This window comes from Pectinophora gossypiella, chromosome Z (assembly GCF_024362695.1).
Source record: "Pectinophora gossypiella chromosome Z, ilPecGoss1.1, whole genome shotgun sequence".
In the NCBI taxonomy this organism is placed as follows: Eukaryota; Metazoa; Arthropoda; class Insecta; order Lepidoptera; family Gelechiidae; genus Pectinophora; species Pectinophora gossypiella.
Genome location: NC_065433.1, coordinates 26,627,123 through 26,649,623, shown reverse-complemented (window position 1 = coordinate 26,649,623; position 22,501 = coordinate 26,627,123). Strand labels below are relative to the sequence as shown.

The 22,501-nt window shown below is 39.8% G+C and overlaps 1 protein-coding gene across 3 annotated transcripts in view; it reads right to left on the bottom strand.

The window, feature by feature from the left end:
• The window catches only part of LOC126380312 (DNA topoisomerase 2-binding protein 1-like), a 47,742-nt gene that overhangs the window by 5,087 nt on the left and 20,154 nt on the right, over positions 1-22,501 (bottom strand). For 2 of the 3 annotated variants that reach the window (XM_050029641.1, XM_050029643.1), the window contains exons 9-11: positions 19,891-20,044; positions 19,056-19,252; positions 15,557-18,199 (exon numbers count right to left, since the gene is read on the bottom strand). In XM_050029641.1, coding sequence (XP_049885598.1) covers positions 17,810-18,199; positions 19,056-19,252; positions 19,891-20,044 — 741 coding nt within the window. In that variant the 3' untranslated portion in view covers positions 15,557-17,809. Of the gene's footprint in view, positions 1-15,556; positions 18,200-19,055; positions 19,253-19,890; positions 20,045-22,501 lie in introns of those variants that run through there. The other variant, XM_050029642.1, reaches the window with a different exon arrangement.

Genomic DNA, 22,501 nt, shown 5'->3' with positions numbered 1-22,501 from the left:
GGTATTCATATATTTTTTTGAAGACTGTGAGTGTAGAATTTAGTGGTAATTTATTGTAGGTAGATTTAGTGGATAAGTGAAAGACTGCCACCGTTACTCGCAAGGGTTACCAGGTATTAAATTGTGGGCTGGACGGAGGTTTAACCGGGTCTTGGTTAAAACCGGATCAACCGGATGGAGACCGAAACAAGCCGGACGGCGTATAAACTTTAAGCCAACCAAGTAGCTGAAATCGGACTAAACCTACACGCCAGGCAACCCTTATTTGATGATGAACCTGCACGTGAGAGGTGCTATACAAAAGCAGTGGAAGATAGAATGCATACCGTGTTACATGTGCATAAATCGCCAACAAAGTTGTCAGCTTTACTTAACGGGGCTTTACGTCTTTGAATTAGTCAGGGTTATAGACAAAGTGTGCTAAAGATTACATTTTATTTATATTATTATATTAATATATTGTTTTGTTAAAGACATTTTGATTGATATTATCAGGAAGGATTTATGGAACCAGCCGTTTAAAAGCTTCTGCAAGCACTCCGCGTGTTTACCCCACATGAGCTTTAGGGTCGTTGTGCAAGCTTTCTTTCATCACAGCTAGATTGCGTACGGCTGCTAACATTGGCCACAAGGATTACCAGGTATTAAAATTGTGGGCTGGACTAAGGTTTAACCGGGTCTTGGTCAAAACCGGATGGCGTGCCCGTCCCGTTTGCTCCGATGACAGTCATCACCGCAACGAACTGAACGATATAATATATTTTTGAAGCCGACCAAGTTGCTGTAACCGAACTAAACCTACACGCCAGGCAACCCTTGTTTGATGATGAATGACGTGTGAGATGCCACAAAAACAAAAGCAGTGGAAGATGTAACGAGTGCTGTGTCTCACAGCAGCTCCACAGTTTCTGATGATTACGAAAGTGATTGTTTGTGACGGTCATTGATCGCTCATCGAAGTTCTCGGATTTAGGTGACGGGGATCTTTGAATTAGTCGCCAACTTAACTTGTCCCTGGATAAAGCAAAGTTCTTATGCTCAACCAATGCAATAAATCATTAATACAGTCGTAGACGTAGACATTTGAGAATGGGTTTGATGTTTTTAATTGAATGCCAAAAGAATTCGTGACCAAAAATGTTGAAACTGGTAGAATATCAGTGCTACGTAGATGATGTATCTTGGAAGATGGTAGAGATGTTGTAATAGTTCATAGAGGTGATATGGTGTTAAGAAAATCTATCAATATCCTAACCGCTCGTTACTTTCATCATGTCTAGATGTTACCACAATATTGATTCTCTATTCTTTTGATGTGAACCTAAGAAAACATACCCCGAAGCTATTGTTTAATAATTACGTAAATGTGGAAAAGAAATACATTGAATAATAAAAATACCACCTTTTCTTCTTCAGCTAAACCACTGAAGACACAGTTTTTTGTGATGTTTCTGGGAACTTCATGATGTGGCTCTAACTTCAAATCCTGATGAAACATTCCATAAATAAAAAACGAAACGTTCACGAAAAACAACTACACCTAAAAAAATTAAATCCTCATCATCTTATCCAAACCGTATCCGGGGACGTCGATGCTTCTGCGTTTATCCCGGGTGATTTCGTAGTCCAAATAAACATGCAGAAGTCATCTGCGCGTGAGTGTATTATAGTGGATAAGCAGTTCGCGGGTACAAATCCACTCGCTCCTCCTGAACCTTCCGATGCCGTTGGACCGGATACAGAAGGCACAGGCCGCAGGAGATTGGCCGCACGCCACTAAAAGGATCCTGACGTGCGCCCTTTGAGGCACATCTCCATCGCCTTGCCCCACCGCTGTAGAAGTCGAATGCGCTTGCCTATCGACGTAGCTCGCCTTCTAACACCGGAAGGGACTTGTGTATATATGGTGGATCTACCATGGACTGACTGCACCAGTCGCGTAAGCCACCAGTGGGCGGTGGGGTCGTCACTTCCCGACGCCTTACCAAAACCGTTCAACTGCAGGAAAACAGGTGCGCTATTATTTTACTGCAGGAGATAGGTATTAGAATCTTCTTTTCCTGTCGCTTGTACACCAAGAAAAATGTAAATACTCGCTCTACATTTTTCTACAGTAGAAATTCCACTGCAACTTGCCTGTTAAACACTTTTGCAGTTGCAAGTTGGTTCTTATTGCAACTGAAGTCTGTCTAACAACAGGCACAGTTTTGAAATACTTGGTGTCACAATGTTGAGCAGTAGAAATATGTTACATTCCACTACTATTAAACACTTCTGCAGGTCCAACGAAATGTTAAATTCTGCAGGTGTACTATCAAACCTAAATGTTTATTACTTGGCGCTACATACTTCTGCAGAAGAATGTAGCGCTATGTAATCAACATCACTTCATCCTCAACCTTTCGATGGCTATGTACCGGGTAGCCAAAAGGCAGAGGCCTCAAGAGCTGCACGCCCCTAAAAGGATTCTCACGTGCGCCCCTTTGGGGCACATCCCAGTTGCCTTGCCCTACCGCTGTAGAATCCAGATGCGCTTGCCTCCTAACACCGGTAGGGACTTGTGGGCGGAACTAGCTGGCCAACTAGTTGGGTCCGCCACATCACCAACGGGGTCGTCACTTCCCTACGCTTTAACAAAACCGCTCATCTGCAGAAAAATAAGGTGCGTATTTTTCTGCAAGGGAAAGGTATCATTAGAATCTACTTTTTCTGTCGCTTGAACACCGTGAAAAAAACGTAAATGTAAAGTCCACTTTAACTATCCTATTAAACACTTTTGAAGTTGCAAGATGGTTCTTATTGCAACTTAAGTAATGTTTAACAAAAGGGACAGTTATGAAATACCTGGTGTCGTATGGTTGAGCAGTAGATGTAAGATTTCACTACTATGATCCTGCTATACAGTTCTTATTACAACAAGCCAGTTTTTGAAACCTAGGTGCTACATTCTTCTGCAGGTGCCTCAAACCAAGTATGACACTCAGGTATTATATATGGTAGACGTAAGATTCTGCTTCGGTTCTCTCGGACCAAGTAAGTATTGTACTTGTACTTGGCAACCATTTTTCAACAATAGAAAGATGTTGGATCTAGACTATCCTGTTAAACACTTCTGCAAGTCCAAGATGGTGATTATTGCAGCTCGTGTCTATTAATGTATTGAACATTACTTGAAACCTTAGTACGACATTCATGTGCAGAAGAAAGATGTAATATTCTTCTGCAGGTACCTCACACCAAGTACATAAATACTTGGTGCTACATTCATCTGCAGAAGGAAGATGTAATATTCTTCTGCAGGTACCTCACACTAAGTACATAAATACTTGGTGCTACATTCATCTGCAGAAGGAAGATGTAATATTCTTCTGCAGGTACCTCACACCAAGTACATAAATACTTGGTGCTACATTCATCTGCAGAAGGAAGATGTAAGATTCTTCTGCAGGTACCTCACACCAAGTATACTTGGTGCTACATTCATCTGCAGAAGGAAGATGTAATATTCTTCTGCAGGTACCTCACACCAAGTACATAAATACTTGGTGCTACATTCATCTGCAGAAGGAAGATGTAAGATTATTCTGCAGGTACCTCACACTAAGTACATAAATACTTGGTGCTACATTCATCTGCAGAAGGAAGATGTAAGATTCTTCTGCAGGTACCTCGCACCAAGTAAATAAATACTTGGTGCTACATTCATCTGCAGAAGGAAGATGTAAGATTCTTCTGCAGGTACCTCGCACCAAGTAAATAAATACTTGGTGCTACATTCATCTGCAGAAGGAAGATGTAAGATTCTTCTGCAGGTACCTCACACCAAGTACATAAATACTTGGTGCTACATTCATCTGCAGAAGGAAGATGTAAGATTCTTCTGCAGCAACCTCGCACCAAGTAAATAAATACTTGGTGCTACATTCATCTGCAGAAGGAAGATGTAAGATTCTTCTGCAGGTACCTCACACCAAGTACATAAATACTTGGTGCTACATTCATCTGCAGAAGGAAGATGTAAGATTCTTCTACAGCAACCTCGCACCAAGTAAATAAATACTTGGTGCTACATTCATCTGCAGAAGGAAGATGTAAGATTCTTCTGCAGGTACCTCACACCAAGTACATAAATACTTGGTGCTACATTCATCTGCAGAAGGAAGATGTAAGATTCTTCTGCAGGTACCTCACACCAAGTACATAAATACTTGGTGCTACATTCATCTGCAGAAGGAAGATGTAAGATTCTTCTGCAGGTACCTCACACCAAGTACATAAATACTTGGTGCTACATTCATCTGCGGAAGGAAGATGTAAGATTCTTCAGCAGGTACCTCACACCAAGTACATAAATACTTGGTGCTACATTCATCTGCAGAAGGAAGATGTAAGATTCTTCTGCAGGTACCTCACACCAAGTACCTATATAAATACTGGTGCTACATTAGAATGAGTATACTCCAGGTACGTCGCATCATGTATAAAACTTGGTGATATTCAAGTATATACTTGATGCTACATCATCACAAGGATGTAAATTAATCTTCGTTTTCGCCGCCTTCTCAGATGTTGAACGTTATACTTTCAAAGTGTTGGGTCAAAATTCATTCAATTCGACGCCCTGTGTCTTCCCATGTTAAAACCAGATGGTGCCTACCCCTCCCTCCCACCCCAAGTACCAGAAGTCGCATCAATAGTAAAAAATATAAGAAGAACATCAAAAAAGAAGAAAATCGGGTTATTACCTTTTTACTCCGCCGGTGTCCATATCACTCCGAAAGTCAAGGTACATAGCGAACAAATATTGCGTGTCTGTAACACACGAGTTTGTCGTTTGTACCATTGACATGTCCTGGTTCGAAATGTCATAAGGAAAGTACCATACGTAATCACACAACACTACCAACACAACAAATCCAACGTTACCAACCTGATGTTACCAAAGACGACCTCTCCGATGGAACCTAAATTGACAGTGTATTTGAAACTGAAATTACGAAAGCAGAAAGAAAATTAATAACCCTTTATTGCTAACTTATATAAAAAGATTAATAATTAACCTCTTGACCCTTTCTAAACAGATACTTCTCTATCTCTCTGTTGGTTCAATCGTATACCTGCTCTGATAGAAACCACGGCGCACACCGAATGTATTTACAACTAATTTTCAATTTATTTTTTAAATAAATAATCCATAATACGCACACCAAGTATTAAATATTAGCTTGGCCCTATTTTGGTACCAATATTAAACACTTGGCGCTTCATTAAAAAAAAAAAAACTTTATGGAATACAAGTGGAACAAGAAAACGATATTTTAAAATTACTGACGATGTTAAATCAGTGCTGATATTAAATAATATTTTGATACGCCAAAATGTTCGATATTTAAAAAATAATCTCCCAGTTGCTTATCCAGCCGGTAGATAAACAGTCAGCAGGTAGCCAGCATATTACTCTGGCACCTACCTTTCTGACCACCGCGTTTGCTATATTGTAAATTAGTAACAAACAAGCCAAAACGCCCTAGTATAGTGCCCATGACCAAGTGGTAGCTCTCTTAACAGACTAGGGGTCCTCTGATGATTAAATATGGTAACCTGAGGACGACCACCCGTCTCGTGGCCGGGAGGGTAAAGAGAGAAGTAGATAATAGAGGCAGTTTCTGTCACCCATACTGCCGCCATCTCTCCACTTCCCGCTTGTGTCCAGAAGCGGCCTTAGAGGTAGCCATGGTTCAGTCTTTTCACGAGGTATTTACATGTGAAGGCCACGCGATGTTATTGCTTGTACACAACACCCAAACTATTTACAAAAGAAACTTTAACGGCTCTAAAATAAAACACTACAGTCAGTGCGTTTTCGCACAACATCCGATTCCTATCCGATCCGAGTCCGAGAATGGCGGATAGTTGGAATTACTTGGAGATATCGGATGACGGATATCGGATGAAGTGCGTAAGCTACCTTACAAATAGTTCTACGACCACTTCGCATCCGTCATGACACGGACTCGGATCGGATGAGAATCGAATGTAGTGCGAAAACACCCTTACTATTTAAGCTGAAAGCACATCAGGATTGTTCCGAATCGCACGTGCTGTCAGAATTTTCAGTTTCGTATGGAATTATAATCACTGTCACATAACAAATAAGGTGGTCTTTTGTTTTATTTTAAGAAATTCGGCGCGTAATGTCAAATGCCGTTTGCTGGGTGTGATAGTATAATAATTCAATTGAAAACTGCATACGCTGCGAGCGCGTAAGAGTCGAAGGAATCTGTATCTGCTTTTAGCGTAACGGGGAAGAAATACATAGCCAGCCAGGGAGAACGGCCAGTGAGTGCCATTAAAATGAAAAGATGATTGTCATCCAGCCATGTATTTACTTCATGCAGTTGCTATCACAGATAGTTTATCTAGACGCGAACACTTTCATTCCGATAACCGGTAGGATCTCTATTAACACTAATTATTTCTATTAAGGCACAGCGGAGCAAGTGAAAAACTATATGACCTCCAGTGTGTCAAGCGAACCGGCACACTTAGTATGGACAGATACGAGAAGGAGTTTTAGCGGTTTGCCAGACTTATTTGAGACTATAGACTAAATACGACACGATACAAGACAAGACGTCTACCACAGGACAACACCTACTTAAATCTACATCACAAATCCACACTGGAAACGTTGACATTGTGACCAACATAAACGCTACCAGTTTGGATTGGTAAGTGGTTTTTTAAATAAGAATGACATTGTAAGTTTTTAATTTCAACGTTAGCAAAGGCTGTGGTCAACTGACAAACGAATTCATCTACCACATACGCTCGTTAGCAAACTGGGTTGTAAAAGTAAGATTGAATTGGAGGGAATTTGGAATAAAATTCTTAATGTTAAATACATTCGGTAGCGTTTACTTGACCGCCAAATACCTGAACCTGAATACTGTAGTCTTCGATTGCGGTGGCAGTTTGGAGATCATTCCTGTACACTCCTATCGCTTCTCTTTCTACTTTTCACTCCACCTGTATGGCGAGAACTCAACGAGGCAACGGGGACAGCGTATACCTAAGTCTGGTAGAAGCTTGTTGCATCCAATTGAGTTCCTCATACTCCAGATGTCGCTAATCTTAATTACAAAACTCATAAACAGTCCGATGGAATGACATCAATTTAAACAGGATTTTAAAAATTAATTTTGTTTTTATTTTATTAATAAATATAGATAAAAGTAGTGAAAGTTCTTTCACTCTCCTTAATATCTCACTATCCGTTACGTATGGTACAATTTCCTTGAAACTTTTCACTCTGCGTAAATATCAAGATAGGATGTGATGTTACTCCCACTTGATCGTACATGCAGGTGGAATCCAATGTCATGCCCGTTGTTGCTTTCGGCCCCAATATATGCCCTAAGTAAGTGCACTTGATGGTTATAGAAACTTTACAAGATAAGATTCCACTCCTGAAATAACCAAGAAAAATGAAATTAGTGTTGTAATTTGAGAGCAAATCAAAATCTCTAACAGTGCTCTAAAGCCCACCCCTCCTTAACCAGTGCGATATTACGAGTACCGCGCACTTCCCATGTCGTTGCTGATGTTGCCTTCTGCCCGTCCAATTGCTCGCTATAACAATACACCATAAGAGACGAGAAAATTAAACAAAACGAATGAGAATAACGCCGTGGTTCACGCCGCGACTTGTGCTAAGGCCCTAGGACGTCGACCACCACCTTACGATTATTTCGACGAACATCCTTTGTCCTTTTATAATAAACAATTTGTATTCTATTCCAAAAGATGCTTTAAAAGTGCCTGACAGCGCGCCAACGCCCACCCCGACTTAACAAGTGCAATATTACATAGTCTAGCTAATACCGCGCTCTTCCCGTGCCAGCCCGGATATTGCCTTCGCCCCGTAAATTTTCCCACTATATCAAGACGCCGCCAGGAACTAGAAATAAAACGATAGAAACGTAAAGTCGTAACAACTTCCTACAGCCCTAAGCCCACCCCCTTGCTTTCACCCATCCGATAGTACGAAGTCCAGCCACTACCGCTCTTCCCTCATGTCGCTACTAGATGGTAACCACCTCCCCCTTTCCTTTAATAAGTACACTTTGTGAAAGAGCAACACTTCAATTTTACCTACGAAAACGAATGCAGCCAATTTCAAAATAACAGTTCGACCTAATTTCATTCAAACTGTTAACTAACCGGCTAAAGGAAAACATCCAAAGGTGTAATGTGCTTCTAAATACTCAACTCTATAGCAGAGCTGCTTCACGGGTGGTTCAAGTACATCTGAATACCACCCGATCGTCAAATCCAGTTGGTGCCTTCCTACACAACCAGCACAAGACACCCATGGAAGACAGAATCTCACATTCTCTGCAGCATTTCAGCTCTAGTGACCACTCGATCTTTGTTCATGGAAAAACCTTTCCATGTTCACCAGATATTTTCTTTCCTCCAATGTCACTAACTCTCGGGTGGAAACCTTGAGTACATTTTTTTTTCGTCATATATAAAGTAAGAGTTGAAATAATAATGCCAGGGTACAATATTAGCGACAAGTTGGTGTGTTGAGCCCCTGTAGCTCACACGCAACCGCCGAAAATGATTCATTCCTAGTAAATATCGCCGCGAACAAACATTCCATGTCGCATCCAGATGGTACCTTCGGACCCTCTTACCCCCCACTTCCCGATGGCAAACACATCTTCGCAAATTTTAATGTATACCAGACAGAATAACAATGACATGAAGAGTGACGACTCTTCAACGTACCTAAACAAATGTTTGGAGCAGAACTGTGTTTGGAGTAGATAATTGGGTTTTCAGTGGCCCTCTGTACCCAACACAACATCTAAAAACAATGTTCTGGTCCTTACATTTGAGTTCAGATTGCCCAGACTAAAATGTCTGAAGGCATGGAACAATTCTTAGGGTCTTCAGTGGTTCATAAAATCTCAAGAACCGATAAGAATTTTTAGAAGATCTGTGACTAGAACATATCGCGCAGTATACCTTGTCACATAGAACAATGTCTAAAGAAAGTGTCCGGTGTAGTCCCTTGATTACGCTGCAAAAGTTTGTTTCTGAGTGATGTTAAAAAGGGAAAACAGAGAAAGAGTGACTCATTCATTTCTGAACATGACGTGATCTTGTATGTCAAATCCAAATGATGCCATATCTCCCTTCTCCCATCTCTAACTAGCAGAAACACTGTTGTACAGTAAATCTCAAGAATCAATGACACTTTCCCCGAAATCCGAACTACTGTGATGTGACCACTCGATCTTAGTTCACGGAAAGAAATTTCCATGTTCACCAGATATTTCTTTTCCTCTAATGTCACTTACACTCGGATGGAAACCTTGAGTACCTTTTTTTTTGTATTTTTATGTTTTTTTCGTCGTATATAAAGTAAGAGTGAAATAATAATGCCAGGGAACAATATTAGCGACGAATTGGTGTATTGAGCCCCTGTAGCTCACACGCAACTGTCGTAAAAGCTTCATTCCTGCTAAATATCACCGCGAAATAACTTCCCATGCCGCACCCAGATGGTACCTTCGAGCCCTCGTACCCCCCACTTCACACAATCCGATGGAAAACACATCTCCGATTTTATAAAAGAATGCTATACAGAATAACTACAATAAGAAGACTGTTACTCCACGGCCGCGTAACGAACTTATGAATTAGAACTGTGTTTGGTGTAGGTAAAGGGAACATCAGTTACGCCCCTGTACCCAACACAACGTCTAAAACACACAACAATTTTTTACATTATCCAGATTGCTCCAGATTCCCTTCCTTGATCAGATCAAAAAGCCTGAAAGAAAGGAAATATTCTTATAGGTTTTGCAGTATTTCATAAGAACAGTAGAGAATATAAGGTTTTTCTGATTAAAATTTTGTTTTAAAATCCTAGCCAGGTGGAACAACACACCTTTGTAACGGAACCACGCTACAAAGGAATGTCCAAAGAAAGTGCCCAGTGTAGAAACTTGATTACGCTGCAAAAATATGTCCAAAGAAAGTGCCCAGTGTAGAAACTTGATTACGCTGCAAAAATGTGTTTCTAAGCGATGTTAAAAAGGGAATACAGAGAAAGGGTGACTCATTCACTTCTGAACATGAGGTGATCTCGTATGTCAAGTCCAAATGATGCCATACCTTCCCTCTCCCCTCTCTAACTAGCAGAAACACTGATGGACAACATATCTCAAGAATCAATGACACATTTCTCGATATTTTTATTTCATAGTTTATGGAAAGAAATTTCCATGTTCATCGGATAGTTGTCTTCATTGGCTAAAAGAGAAGTCTGGGATAGGAATCTTGAGTACCTACTTATGACACATTCGAGCACCAATCACCACTAACTACTTATAGTGACCACTCGATCTTTGTTCATGGAAAGACTTTTCCCATGTTCACCAGATATTTCCCTTCCTCCTAAAATGTCACTTACACACGGGTGGAAACCTTGAGTACTTTTTTTTGTACTTTATGTTTTTTCGTCGTATGAGAAATAATAATGCCAGGGTACAATATTAGCGACGAGTTGGTGTATTGAGCCCCTGTAGCTCACACGCAACTGTCGTAAATGATTCATTCCCACGATCATCAAATCCACCACAGCGAAAAAACTTCCCATGACGTATCCTGTTGGTACCTTCGAACCCTCTTACCCCCCACCCCATTCACACTATCCGATGGAAAACACATCTCCAATTTCTGAGCAAATATGCTTGACGTTGTTTCAGTAGAAGTTTGGTCGGAAATATTTGGAGCAGAACTTTTACCTTCTGAGCTGTGTTAAGGTAACACCATCTAACTACCCCCTCACTAACTTCCTCTCTCTGCCCTCTAACTAGCCCTCTACTAATATTTCCGTCCAAGATAGTATCAGACCGCCATCTTTGATCAGGCTATAAAATTAGATTACCTTCGTGACTTCTTAAGTAGAAATATGTTGTAGCCAATGTGTGTACCCGGAACATGGCTACACAGAGTGTGTTTAGACCGATTTTAAAAAGGATAGTACAAAACTAGTAGGTAGTTCACGACTCAGCACAGAAGTGTTTCACCGGAAACATTTTGAAGTAAAATTTTGGAGTAACAGTTTGGAGTTGTATTTGAACAGACTAAAAAGTCTGAAGAAAAAAAAAATAAGTATACGTTCTTCAGAGGTGCGTTAGGACTGAAGAACGATGTAAAAAGGGAAAAAGAAGAAATTAAAAAATAGCCAATGTCTGAGCAAATATGTAGAAGTTTTAGTTTTTGAAGGGAAATAAAATAAGTATACGTTCTTCAGAGGTGCGTTAGGACTGAAGAACGATGTAAAAAGAGAAAAGAAGAAATTAAGAAAAATAACCCATGTCTGAGCAAAGATGTTTGACTGTAAAGGTTTGGAGCAGAACTTTAGACGTAAGAGGTGTGTTAAGATATGGCCACTTAACTACCATCCTCTGCCCTGTTACTAGCTCCAACAAGATAGTTTCAGACCGCCATCTTTGACCAGGATATTTAAAAAAATGATTATCTTCGTAACGTAACTTCTTAACTAGAAATCTTATGTAGCCAGTGTGTGTACCAGGAATATGGCTACGCAGAGTGTGTTCGAATCGATATGTAAAAGAGAGTACAAAACCAGAATGTAGTCAACGACTCAGTACTGATAGTTTTAGACGGCCATCTTTGATCAGGATGTAAAAATTTAGAATAACTTCGTAACTGCTCAAGTAGAAATCTGTTGTAGCCAGTGTGTGTACTAGGAACACGGCTACACAGAGTGTGTTCAGACCGATTTTAAGAAGAAAAGTATAAAATTAGTAGGTAGTTCACGAAACATTTTGGAATTCAGAGCAGTATTTAGATTGGACAACGGGTGCTTTACTGGTTTCCTGTTCTGTTAAGTCTAAAAACAAAATTGTAGTCCTCAAGATTGAAGATGTCAAGATTGCTTAGTTGTATTTGACCAGACTAAAAAGTCTGAAGGGAAAAAAATAAGTATACGTTCTTCAGAGGTGCGTTAGGACTGAAGAACGATGTAAAAAGGGAAAAGAAGAAATTAAGAAAAATAGCCAATGTCTGAGCAAAGATGTAGAAGTTTGACCGTAAAGGTTTGGAGCAGAACTTTAGACTTAAGAGCTGTGTTAAGATATGGCCACCTACTACCTCCCTCCGCCCTGTAACTAGCTCCAACAAGATAGTTTTAGATCGCCATCCTTGACCAGGATATAAAAAAATATTATCTTCGTAACGTAACTTCTCAAGTAGAAATCTGATAAAGATCAAGTAGAAATATACACACACACACACCAGGAATACGGCTACATAGAGTGTGTTCGAACCGATATGTAAAGGAGAGTACAAAAACAGTATGTAGTCAACGACTCAGCACTAAGGTGTTTGACTGGAAACTTTTGGAGAAGAACTTGGACAATGGGTGCTTTATTGGCTTCCTGTTTCCAATAAAGTCTAAAAACAAAGTTCTGGTCCTGGCATTACATCCAGATTGCTTTAGTTGGCCTTACTTGACCAGACTAAAAAGTCGGAAGGAAAGGAAACATAAGTTTAGGTTTTTCAGTAATACAAGAAATGAGAATCCTACAATAATTTTAAGAAGTCGAAATCGTACTGAGTCGTACTGCAGTGAAAGGAAAGTATGGAAGTGTACAGTGTAGAAAGCTGATTTTGCTGCAAGAGTGTGTTCTTCAACGATGAGAAATAGGTAAAATGGAGAAATTGAGAATAATAGCTATGGCTAATCCAAAATGAAAGAATCTCTGCGAAGTGAAACAAGACACGCGTTGCCGTTACACAGGTCCGGAAGAGTCCAGTGTAGAAACCTCATTTTGCCGCACTAGAGAATTCCTAAACGATATAAAAAAGGGATAAGGAGAATAACAGCCAACGTCTGAGCAAAGGTGCATAGTTGAAAGAAGTTGTTTGAGTAGAAGTCTGGCCGGAAATATTTGGAGTAGATATTTTGATATTAGAGCTATATTTAGGTAACGCTAGGTTCTTAACTCTCCCCTCCAACTGCCTTCTTCCCTCCGCCCTTTAAGCAAACGTCTAAACAAAGTTCTGGTTCTAATATATCCGTCCAAGCTACTTAGTTCCAGAGCTCTATCTTTTACCAGGATATAAAACAATGATATTTTCAAATTTCTACGAGATGAAATAAGATGTAAACGTAACTTCTCAAGTAGCTCACAAGCAATCGTCGTAAAGGATTCATTCCCAGTAAATATCACCGCGAAAAAACTTCCCAAATCTCACCCAGGTGGTACCCTCGGACCCTCGTACCCCCCTCTTCACACTTACAGGTGGAAAACACATCTCCGATTTTTTTTAATGTATACCAAGCGTATACTACACCTTTTCGCGTAACGACTGTTTGAAGCAGGTCGTTACTCCAGTTAATGGTGAAGCCTCTCAAATCCGATGCGATCTTTGGCGGGCGAGGAGTTTGCTGCCCTCTCTATCTATCCCGATCTCAGAAAGTCTCCCCCCTAGACACGACCTCCCGAGAAATGTTTGTAAGTCTCTAAACAAACCCCGTACCTACACAAGTCGGCCGGAGCAAAGAAAGTCGGTCCAGGTGGGGTTTTACAGAGGAGGCGGATCTTCAGTGAGAGTGTGGAGCAGCTCCGCAGACCATGTCCCACCTAATCGCATGTCCACTGTGCCCTGAAACCTGCACACGGGAGGATTTGATGAGCGCTTCCGCCCGTTCTATTGTCGTGGCAGCATTTATGGCTGACAAATTATAGCTTTCTTTCATCGACACGAAAGAAGAAGAAGAAGCAGATCTTTAGAATTTGCGTTTGGAGTAGATAATGGAAAGATCAGTGTTTCCCCTGAACCGAACACATCGTCTAAAATCGAAGTTCTGGTTCTTAAGTTTGCATTCAGATTACTACAGATTTCTTTTCTTGACGAGACTATATAGTCTGAAAGAAAGGAAAAATTCTTAGATTCTCAGAAGAATTTTTAGGAAAAGATGACAATATCGTACAGAATCTTTGCCTGGTGGAAAAGACACCTTTGTAACACTACGTTACAAAGAAATGTCCAAAGGAAGTGTCCAGTGTAGAAACTTGATCTTGCTGCCACAGTTTGTTCCTGAACGATGCAAAAAAGGATAACGGATGGTTTGTGCTCTGCTGAAAACGACTTGATTTCTCATGTCAAATTTATGCCTCTCTTCTCGCCTCTCTAACCATCAGAAACACTGATGGGCAACATATCTCAAGAATCCCTACAATGACACATTCCGAAATCCCAAATGCAGTGACCACTCGAACTTTATTTATGGAAAGACCTTTCCACGTTCACAAGATGTTTCCTTGCCTCTTAAATTGTCACTTACGCTCCGATAGAAACCTTGAGTACCTTATGTTTTTTTTTGGTGTTTTTTCCTCGTATGTAAAGTAAAAAAGAAATAATAATGCCAGGGTACAATATTAGCGACGAGTTGGTGCATTGAGCCCCTGTAGCTCACACGCAACTATCGTAAATGATTCATTCCTACCATCATCACAACCACCACCGCGAAAAAACTTCCCATGTCGTATCCTGATGGTACCTTCGAACCCTCTTACCCCCCACTTCACACATATCCATGGAAAACACTTCTCCTAAAAAATATACACATCACCAGACAGAATAACATTAATAAGAAGAGTGTAACGCCCTTTGTTTGAAGCAGAACTTTATAGACTTCACAGCTGCGTTTTGAGTATATAGTATCCATTCCTAATAAATATCGCCGCGAACAAACTTCCCGTGTCGCATCCAGATTGCACCTTCGAACCCTCTTACCCCCCACTTCACACATAACGTTGGAAAACAGATCTCCTATAAAATTTACTGAACACCATATATACTGTTAGGTGATAAGTGTTAGGTACGCCCATTGTCTTCAGTTTCATTTGGAGTAGTTACGGAGAACTTTACCAACCGCCAACCCAATACTTAAGGCAATGTCCTTTGAAATTCACTTATTTGAGGAGTACTTACCCATCATTTTGAAGTACCCACTACGAAACCACCTACGTAAACTGATATTCACTTTTTTTGCACCTCGTTACTTTTTTGGTGGTAAGTTTAAATAGCAGAATTAGTAATATTGTTCGGGTTTATGCTTTAGTTTTAGTAATCCCGAACGGAACCGAAGTTTTCAGTTCAGGACAAAGAGTATAATAATATGTTCAGGTGTTATGAAAATTGATACGAGAATTATTTTTGGTCATTGATGCATATTCGTACACTACGTATATATTATGTTATTATAGTAACTTGGTAAAGTTCCTCGGTAGTAATGATAAATGTCACCTCGTGACATATTGAATGATAAGAATCGAAGGGTTATAGATAATCTGGTAAGTAACTTAGTCCTTTTGCAGTCAAGTAACTCAAAAATAAATATAGTGCAGACTTCAGTCTGAGCGCCACATTTTAACTAAAAAACTAAATAAACGAAAGGAACTCATAATTTAATAAAAAAATAAACATAAAATAATAAAAATTACATCGATTTCACAAACATAGATACTTAAACATTTATAACTAACTACTAGAACAGGCAATTACATATACCTGAATCTATATTCAGTTCCATCTCATAAAAAAACCCCTTTAATCTAATGATACGCAGTTTTTTACATTTATACTTAGTCCATCGATGCTGCGATGCTGTCTACCCTAATTAGCTTATTTTTTTATTTCGTTTTTAGTTTAAATCAGAATAGTATGAGATCCCAGACGTTTCGAAAGAATAGTCAAAGACAAATTTTGAAGTTTTACTTCGAAATTCCCGCTTTACTTTCTTCCCAATCACGGTATTGTAATTGCCTAATTCCTCACATAACAACACGTAGGAACGATCACAACATTAACTTTTCTATCAGTCGTATATTTCTGCATTACCTCAAAGGTCATGTCGAAATATAAATTCCAGCTTTATTTTTTTCATGTGTCAACTTTATAAGCCAAGCCAAAATGAAATGCGTCCGAAGTGAAGTTAGCTACAGATGACATTCCAACTGACAGTTGTAAATTAGCGCGCTTTCGGGAACGCTTGCACATTGTTTGTGCTAACTTCACTCGCGAATTTAATTTTGGCGTGAATTATTCAGATGCTGTCCTACATTGAGACGAGTTGTGATGTCTCCGGTGCATGCAATACAATTGGCTCCCTTACCCAAACCACAGGTCGCAACAGTTAAACCGCTGAAGCTCTGTGTTTTTCGACAAAATTTTACTTGTAAAACCCTACTTATTTAGACAAATGAAATATTTATCGAAGTATATCAACTTTCAAATAGTGCTTAGGTACGTAATACGTATTTGCTACTTTAACGTTTTAGCATATTATATGGTCCCTTCCATATATTATACCAGTGCTCAACCGACGCTCATTATTCTACTATGATTAGGGACTTATTATTACTTTATTCCACCATGGAGTAACTAGATGTCGCATCTTTGTGAACACTTTGACAATAAGGATAAAAACTGCCTACTTCTACCATCAGGTGTCGCTACTATTGAGTGTTCTTAAATTTTGCCAGTTCTCCATACTACTTGAGTCACTTGAGTAAACAAACATATTGTTTTGGCTATATTTTTACACTAAAACCCTTTGCGCAGCGTTTAACTGCCAAATCAAAGTGTTATACCTATTTATTCCCTAAAGCTCGGAAGAAGAATACGTAGGAAAACTTCTTTTTAATCAAAACTGTCTTTTTCTAACTGGCTGCTTCTCATTTTCGTAACCCATCCTTCAGTCAGGATACACTCCACGTCGCTCCACATTTTATAGCAATTGATAACGAATTTTAGCTGGACAGTATGTTGAACTGTGAAAATTTAGGAACACTCAACAATGCTGCCGCCTACATTTGGGCTTCTAGTTTTTACAACTGATCAAGTCAAATCATTTATTTGGGTCATGACAATATACCATGGTATAAACATAAGGTATAGTGTGTAATGGGCCTTCTGGCATACAAAAAAAAAATATAATGTCAAACTTATAGATAGATCCTTTTACGTGGTTATAGGCGACGACTTTCCTATTAAGGCGACGGACCCTCTTTCTTTCGATTAGTTACTCCATGCTTTTAGATGTATGAATATTTATTTAAAACTGTAGTAGGGGTTTTTATAAGTAGAATTGTGTAGTAGTCAGGTAAGGGGGTGGTAATTTCACCATTCGAGCCGTGCACAAGGCTCTCCCACCATATCTTGTGTACTCACCATAAGAATTCACCTATTGAATAGTTACCGATAGATAGTTAAGAACTTTTCAAAGCTCGCTATAATGAGCGAGCTAACGAGAAAGCGAATGCTTTCGGTGAATACGCTTGTTTCAACAAAAGAGTAAAAACATATATAGCTTTAAAAAATACTATGGCCGCTTATGTATCACGCGATAACTGTAGAATTGAAAATTACGGTAATAATTGTCCGTTCTATGCTCACACCAATAAATACATTCAACGAACTGCAACTGTCCACTTCATCACCAAACATCGTATCTTTCCAATTCCAGCCGCGTGTGTCTTACAACTATTTATTTAAAGTAACATAATTTTCACTTAAATTAATGTATTAAAAACTCCAAAATTATAAATGCATGACAAGTCTTAAATTAAAAATCACAGTAAGGAAAATTCTGGTTTGAAAACTAATTGAAAAAAGAAAACCCGACCGAACTTATTTGGTAATTGAATGAACTTACTTCATTTTCTGGGGAGTACCGATCGATGCGTGCCCGCTATTCTGGAACGTTCTGGGTTGATTCCGGGGCCGGGTTCATGTAGCGGCGAGTGGACCTCATTCGTGTCGAGACCACACAGTCGAACACCCACTTGGAGGCAATTTGCCCGGGGGCGGTACCGATTATGGCGTCGTATTTGAAAAACGCGCCTTCTTGGTCGAAGTATTTGGAGACCTGAGCGGCTTGGAGGCGCATCTTCCTAGCCATGGTGCGGTTCCTCGCTTCCCCATATTCGTTGAAAATAATGGCTCCACAAAGGGCGAGCAGTTGTTCCACACAGTCGCGCTTCTCTGTCTTATTCGTAACGCAGATTCGACGGCCCTCGAACACGTCGAATCCAAACTCGGAGCGCAGCAGGCCGAAAGCGTGGCGCTCTATGTAGGCTTTCTGTTGGAGCATGCAATTTACTGTTAATAAAACTGACTTACTGTTGTTATTGTGTGTGTTTATTAAATAAATAATAAATATCATTTTTACACAATTTTAACGGCCTCTGTGGTCCAGTGGTTTGAGCGTTGGGCTCACAGGCCGGAGGTCCCGGGTTCAAATCCCGGAGGGGACACATCACTTTGTGATCCCTAGTTTGGTTATAGGACATTACAGGCTAATCACCTGATTGTCCGAAAGAAAGATGATCCGTGTTTCGGAAGGCACGTTAAGCCGTTGGTCAAGTCGTTACATGAGCCATGTCAGGGGCCTTTGGCGGCTCAATAGTAACCCAGGGTTGAAGGGGTTGGTAATCCACCTCACAACCCACACGACAGAAGATTTTTATTCAGGGATTTTTATATTATTTTCTAAATCTATCGCGGTGGGAAATTCCACTTGATATTAACTCAGAATAAAGTGCTGAATCACGCCCTGCAGTTGTCCTTACGATGTCACTAACACCCTGTATAATATATCTTTTGCGTTATAGCAATGGTGCGTAGGAAAGCTCTGACATTGTCTGTCTGGGAACTGATAAATGACTGAATTGTATAATAATATTTTATATTGTTTTTTTAACCTTCCACGGCTATACAAGTTGTGAGAAGCTGCAGTAGTTTTAGGCGGATGAGACGTTCGTTATGTAAACATTTACGATCCAAAGTGTAACTACGTTACCTACTGAATGAAGATGTTTTTACGCGAGGCACGGCAGGAGCTTGCGGCGGCTCAATTGTAACCCTGATACTAGGGTAGATGAGGTTGGTCATTGACCTCACAATGCACATGATAGAAGGACGATAACACTGCTGACCTGTGATATATTCTTGTAGTACGGCACTTCATAGCCGAAGTGGTGCACCCACTTGTACGCCTTGAGCGACTCGTAAACCCAGTTGGCGTAAAGGACACGGCAGCCGCGCGCCGCGCCCAGCAGCGCGTTCAGGGTGCGCAGGTGCCCGTGTTCGAAGCTCAGAATCTTGTCCACTACGCCCCTCGTGTTGGTTATTTCTGGAAAAGAATTGGAATATTTTTCATCAGTTTTACATTGTCCCATGTGCGTAGGGGTATTTATAAGGACAACTTAGTAAGCGCCTTTTAGAATATGATATTCTGATGTGGTTTCCTTCAACAATCCTTGATTTTATCACTATCACTATATAGTATAAAACAAAGTCATATATCTCTAAGTACGCATAAATCTTTAAAACTACGCAACGGATTTTGATGCGGTTTTTTTTAAATTTAATTTTTTCCTCAGCATTGCACCCGAGCGAAACCGTGGCGGGTCGCTAGTTAACACTTTAAAATGGGCACTTATTTTTTTTATCTACATAGAGAATTGCGTGCGCATTGCGAGGTTTTCGCTATAAACATTATATTAACAATTACATTTACATTTCATTTTTATTGGGGACGTCCACCACCGCCACATGACTGTTACGACCAACATTTTGTATTTTATTATTATTTTTCTGGTCGTTTTACGTTTCTGTTAATATGTGATTTTGTGTAAGTTTTTTTTCCTACTATGTTTGTATTGTTACTGTGGCGTCCTGTAATAATAAATACTTTCTTTCTTTCAAGTATGTAATGTTGCACGCCCGATTGGGTTAAATTGTACCTAGGAACTGTATTTTTTAACTTACCGCTAACATCCTGATCGACGAAGAGCGCGCGAGACAGTGACCCCAGCAGAACGTGGGTGGTCTTGTAGTCCACTTCGTCTTGTAGGTGTCCTCCCAGCCGGCGACACGCGCGCTGCAGCAGACGGCGCTCACTTGCCGCCATGCCTGTCAGCACCTGCAAATGGGTAATTTCCTAAGTCAAAGGTAAATCACGGGCGGACACCAAAATCTTTGCATCGGAATTGGGTCTCAGGCTCAGGGAGAAAACAGGTGACTCCCGCTCCGGCTCGTTCCTGGTCCAAAGGCTGGCCATTGCCATTCATCGCGCTAATGCGGCTAGTGTTATGGGCACCTTTGCTCCGGGAACAGTGAGGGGCGGGTTATTTAATGACTAGTTTCTATGTTTGTATTTGTGACGTATTGTTATTATTATGAAATTCTGATTACTAAAAGATAAATTATCAAATTCTAATTACTAAATAAAGACAGATCTAAAACTGAAAAAAAAGTTTTCATTTTTCTATCTAAGTTATTTATGAATTTTAATAAAGAAAAGTGTAATAAGTGCGACATTTTGTCACGTTTTTCTGTGACATCACAGGTTGGATTTTCATACGAATTCCATAGTTATTTCGTGTTTTGACGTTTAGTAAAAAGTAACTGATTTGACTAGTTGGAAACTACCCTAATGTAAGGCTCACAGAATACAGAGTACGGTCCCTTTATTCGAGACGCCAGCCACCGTAAATGAGTAAGCTGTCATCACACGTTTTTATTGTAAACTTGTGGTTTTATTTTTTTGCCTATTATTATTACTGTCTAGTTGTTGTTGCGTCCAATGTTTATATCTTTCTTTCATTCAATAGCAGGTTTTGTAACGGGTGATAGTTTTGCTACGGTCACCCGGCTTTTTATGACAGGTGATAGTTTTGTGACGACTGATAGTTTTGTCACAGTTAAAGTCATATCCAATAAGAGGTAGTTTTTAGTAGGTACTGTAAAAGGTGACGTAATGGACGTCAAGAGTCAGTTTTATATGTTTTTATTTATGATAGGTGATAGTTGCGTGACGGGTGATAATTTTGTGACGATATAGTTTTGTGACAGGTAAAGTCATAGGCATCAAAAGGTAGTGTTTTAGTTGGTAAGGTAACGGGTGATAGTTTTGCTACGGGTGACGTAATGGACGTCAAGAGTCTGTTTTGTAGGCTTTTTATGACAGGTGATAATTTTGTGACGGGTGATAATTTTGTGACAAGTGATAGTTTTGTGACAGGTTGAGTCATAAGCATTAACAGGTAGTTTTTTAGTTTGTTTTGTACCAGGTGACGTAATGGACGTCAAGAGTCAGTTTTATAGGCTTTTTATGTCAGATGATAGTTTTGTGATGGGTGATAATTTTGTGACGAGTGATAGTTTTATGACAGGTAAAGTCATAGGTATCAAGAGGTAGTGTTTTAGTTGGTAATGCAACGGGTGATAGTTCTGCTACGGGTGACGTAATGGAGGTCAAGAGTCGGTTTTATATGCTTTTTATGACAGGTGATAATTTTGTGACAAGTGATAGTTTTGTGACGGGTGATAATTTTGTGACGAGTGAGTTTTGTGACAGGTGAAGTCTTAAGAAGAAGCATTGAGAGGTAGATTTTTAGATGGTTTGTGACGGGTGATAGTTTTGTTACGAGTGACATAGTGGACGTTAAGAGTCAGTTTTAGAGACTTTTTATGACTGGTGATTATTATCTGACAAGTGATAATTTTGTGGCAGGTGAAGTCATAGCCATTAACAGGTAGTTTTTTAGTTGGTTTTGTAACGGGTGACGTAATGGACGCCAAGAGCCAGTTTTATAGGCTTTTTATGTCAGATGATAGTTTTGTGACGGGTGATGATTTTGTGACGAGTGATAGTTTTGTGACAGGTAAAGTCATAGGCATCAAGAGGTAGTGTTTTAGTTGGTTTTGTACCCGGGGGACGTAATGGACGTCAAGAGTCAGTTTTATAGGCTTTTTATGACAGATGATAGTTTTGTGACGGGTGATAATTTTGTGTCGAGTGATAAGTTTTGTGACACGTGAAGTCATAGGCATTAAGAGGTAGATTTTTAGATGGTTTTATAACGGGTGATAGTTTGTTACGAGTGACATAATGGACGTTAAGAGTCAGTTTTAGAGACTTTTTATGACTGGTGATCATTATGTGACAAGTGATAATTTTGTGACAGGTGAAGTCATAGGCATTAACAGGTAGTTTTTTTTGTTGGTTTGTAACGGGTGAAGTAATGGACGTCAAGAGACAGTTTTATAGGCTTTTTATGTCAGATGATAGTTTTGTGGCGGGTGATAATTTTGTGACGAGTGATAGTTTTGTGACAGGAAAAGTCATAGGCATCAAGAAGTAGTGTTTTAGTTGGTAATGTAACGGGTGATAGTTTTGCTACGGGTGACGTAATGGAGGTCAAGAGTCTGTTTTATAGGTTTTTTATGACAGATGATAGTTTTGTGACGGGTGATAATTTTGTGACGAGTGATAGTTTTGTGACAGGTGAAGTCATAGGCATTAAGAGGTAGATTTTTAGATGGTTTTGTAACGGGTGATAGTTTTGTTACGAGTGACATAATGGACGTTAACAGT